Source organism: Cololabis saira, chromosome 8, assembly GCF_033807715.1.
Source record: "Cololabis saira isolate AMF1-May2022 chromosome 8, fColSai1.1, whole genome shotgun sequence".
Classification (NCBI taxonomy): Eukaryota; Metazoa; Chordata; class Actinopteri; order Beloniformes; family Belonidae; genus Cololabis; species Cololabis saira.
Window position 1 is genome coordinate 7132555 of NC_084594.1, and position 4077 is coordinate 7136631.

The following is a 4077-nucleotide window of genomic DNA, read 5'->3' on the forward strand; positions in this document are numbered from 1 at the left end:
AAATGTTACATTGTAAACAAAGTAGATCAGAATTAATAAATATAATAGCAAATGTGTCATTCTCGTAAAAGAAGTAGGAAGAAGTAAAAAACGTATGAACTCAATACTATTTTTTTCAGTTCGTTATTAAATGAAAGAAAAGAAAAAAACTGGACATAGTTAAAGGTTGCACAAATTAATAGTAAGAATCCTATAAATATAAATTGTGTTATGCCCGAGTATTTGTATGTGTTTACATCAGATTAGAGTGCAGTTGCAGGTTAAAGTACAGTAGTTAGGTAATTAACCAACCAGCCGTGCAACCCGCCCTACCTGTCGTAAAGAAGCAGACAATCTGCTTCTTATCTAATTATCTGCACTGGACTCAGTTACGAACATAAGACAAAGTTCACAATGAAGAGGTATTTTCCATGAACACAGAAGGCTTGCAAGGACGTGTTTGCGCAGTTCATCTCCCATGAAAGACTTTGTTGACATAGTCAGTCTTTCAGCACTGTGACAACCTGTATTTATCCCTGAAACTATTCAAACGCCGGCAAAGTGAAACCAAAAACAAGCTGGGTGTTTCCACCCCCGCGCCGCGCACCGAGCTGTCACCTTCACGACGGAGATGCCAAGTTAATCTGCACAACTAAAAGGAAAATAAAAAGGTAAGGAACTAGACTAACTTTGTTTTTTGAAGCTTCTTTGGTTTGATTTTCCAGTCTGACGTGTTTGTCGCTTCACCCGCGGAGCAGATGGCCTCCAGTGCAGAGAAGGACCTGACCTGCCCCATCTGCCACGACATCTTCGTGCGGCCGGTGGTCCTGTCCTGCAGCCACAGCTTCTGCAAGGCCTGTGTGCAGGCCTGGTGGACGGAGAAACATGTAAACGAGTGTCCCGTTTGTAAAGCCAGTCCTGTGAGGGAGCCGCTGGAGAGCTTGGCCCTGAGGAACCTGTGTGAAGACTTCTTAAAGGACAAGAAGAGGAGGGTTCCTGCAGAAACGGAGGCCCGCTGCAACCTGCACGACGAGAAGCTCAAGCTGTTCTGCCTGGACCACCAGCAGCTTGTGTGTCTGGTTTGTCGAGATTCAAGCGCGCACGCCAACCACAGCTTTAGACCCCTGGACGAGGCCGCGCAGGATCACCGGGAGCGACTCCAGGAGGCCCTGAGGCCCCTGAGAGAGGAGCTGGAGGTCTTTGAACGCACCAGAGCAAACTGGGACCAAACAGCCAAACACATTAAAGTTCAGGGCAGAAAGATGGTGGAGAAGATTAAAGATCAGTTCAAGACATTTCACCAGTTTCTCCACGAAGAAGAGGAGGCGAGGGTTAATGCTGTCAGGGAGGAAGAAAAGCTAAAAAGTAAAATGTTGAGGGAAAAGGACGAAGATCTGAGCCGACAGATATCAGCGATTTCAGACATAGTCAGAGCCTCGGAGAAGGAGCTGAGATGTGCTGATGTCTCGTTTCTGCAGAATTACAAAGGGGCAGTAGAAGCAGCCCAGCGGCGCCCCCTGCTGGATGACCCGCAGCTGCCCCCGGGAGCTCTGATGGATGAGGCCAAACACCTGGGCAACCTGGGCTTCAACATCTGGAACAAGATGAAGGACATGGTCTGCTACTCCCCAGTCATCCTGGATCCAAACACGGCCCACCCAGCCCTCATCCTCTCCGAGGATCTGACCAGCGTGATACACGACGGTGCCAGGCAGAAGCTCCCTGACAACCCAGAGAGGTTTGACTGTTTTCACATAGTACTGGGTTCTGAAGGCTTCAGCTCGGGGACTCATAGCTGGGATGTCGAGGTTGGAGAAAGTGGGGACCTGGGCATGGCAGAAGACTCTGTCCCAAGGAAGGGAGTCGTAAATTCTGGATTGTGGAGCATAAACTTTAAGGGTGGAGCATATGCAGCCTGGTCCCCTTCAGGTCTACGTACGTTTTCTTTAACGAAAACTCCCAGGAGGATCCGAGTTCTCCTGGACTATGATAAAGGAAAACTGTCCTTCCTTGATGCTGACACTGAAAAACACCTTCACACCTTCACACACAACTTTACTAAGAATCTTTATCCATACATTCCTAACAATTGGGATCAACAACTAAAAATATTATCAAAGAAAGTCTCTGTTACAATAAAATAGCTTAATCAGCACCGATAGACCCATTTGGCCTTTAATGGAAATCCCTTAAAGTTTTGAATCCCTAACATTTAAAACAGTCATTTTTTATATTAATAGGCGGTACTGACTGTCTGGAGGGTGATATTTAAACCTCTGTTTCCCATCAAGCTTCCAGAGGCACCAAAGAAATTGTGACATTTTTAGAAGTAAAGTTTATTTAGAAAGCGCTTTTTAAGGTTCTGGGTCTCTTAAAAGCGCCAAGAGACCATTTGTAGTATTAGTGTATATAAATAAAATTGAATTGAAATTGATTTGAATTTCCGCCAGGGTCAAAATCTCCCCAACAAATTGTCAGTTTTATTGGTAGTTTTGTAATATTGTTACAGGTACCGGCTGGCACCATGTAACAGCTTATTCTTGAAAAACAGGAGAAATAAGAGACACAGCAACTCCACGTCTGTCCACTTGTCTCGCTCAGCAGAAAGAGGGAGACTGTATTTATTAAAGCAATGCAATAACCCCTCTTGTTTTACATGGCCAATACTTTCATCATCACCATTTGTTTTCTGACAAAAAACAACTTCAAAATAATCCTGACTTCTCACATATCAACATTCAGCATCTACACTGTTTTTAACTGCTGGTTCAGGTACCACAAATAAAATAGCATTTCTTTCAGTCTCTTAACTGAGTTATACAGATTAAATAAATCAAATGAAGTAACCACTGTTAAATTTATCAGTTTTATAACCATTCAAATAAAATGTAGCTCCTGCTCCCATTTAACTGTGGCTCTTAATAGCTTTATCTTTCAAATTAAGTCTTTTTACCCTTTTAACATGCATGAGCTGACAGATTTTAAATCGTTTTTAACACCTTTACAATATATAAACTGAAATTTGTTTAACAATCTTCAAGGCTTTTACCTAACACTTTAATCACACCTTATACAACCTTAACAATATTATTAACGCTACAGAAATGTTCATGGAGCCAAAACTAAAACTGAGACTGACGTGACTGAATAAAACAGAGCGGTTCCCTCACTCAGGATACACCAGCTGAACATGCTACTATGTTAGCCTTAAACCGTTCATATATTATCAAAACAACCTCTTCTGTGAGTATTCAGACATTCAGTGACATGTTATAAATCATAAACCATGGTTATTAACTTATTTTACTGTTACACCAACCTGAAAGACAGGAGAAATAACGAGACACGGCAACTCCACGTGTGTCCACTAGTCTCAGCAGAAAGAGGGAGACCAAGTGAGGCGCTGCACTGCCCCCTGCTGGCTACAAACATTAATTACTCCCGATGTGGAAACTACGAGACTCTTAAAGGGGACATATTATGGCATTTAATGTATATTTTAAACAGGCCTTGAATGTCTTAAAAACAATCTAAAGCTTGTTTTTTCTACATAAATCATAAATCCAGCCTGTGGGCCCTGTCACTAGTTTTACCGCTTCTAACCCCTTTTTCTGCGCCTCATTCTAAGGGAAGGGGGGGGTATGATAATGAGGCTCTGTGCTGATTGGCTCCCTGAATGACGTGTAGCAGGGGAGGAGCATAAACCTCGCTCCGTCAGAGCAGCCCGAGCCTGTAAATAAATCACAACACTGAATTTTCACAAATGGCAACTTTATTGTTAAAAAAATTAAATATGAGTTGTATATACATAACATTTATGCACTATTTCAGCCGGATCTGCCCGGCGGATGCTGAACGCTGCCCCGCCAGATTTCGCTGAAAATCTCGGAGGGTGAAGCTGATCCAGCCTGGGACGTACCTCAGAAATCCCTGTTCCCAAAGCGGCTGGGAACCTGGACAATTTAGTCGGACGGACCCCGCTTTGGGAACCAGGAAGTAGGCTGGAGCAGCGCGCATCACCGCGGCTTTAACCGGGGAATCTGACCGGTTCCGACCGGCCGGGACCGCAGGAACCCGCCTGGACTGGTAGCAGGGACT

The 4077-nt window shown here is 44.0% G+C and overlaps 1 protein-coding gene across 1 annotated transcript; it reads left to right on the top strand.

Annotated features, from left to right (window-relative positions):
- The first annotated feature begins 383 nt into the window (after positions 1–383).
- LOC133449253 (zinc-binding protein A33-like) lies at positions 384–2123 on the top strand. The gene is made up of 2 exons (XM_061728382.1): positions 384–650; positions 738–2123. Exon 2 carries the CDS (start codon positions 738–740, stop codon positions 2121–2123), a length of 1386 nt encoding a protein of 461 aa, XP_061584366.1. The 5' UTR covers positions 384–650.
- Positions 2124–4077: the final 1954 nt, after the last annotated feature.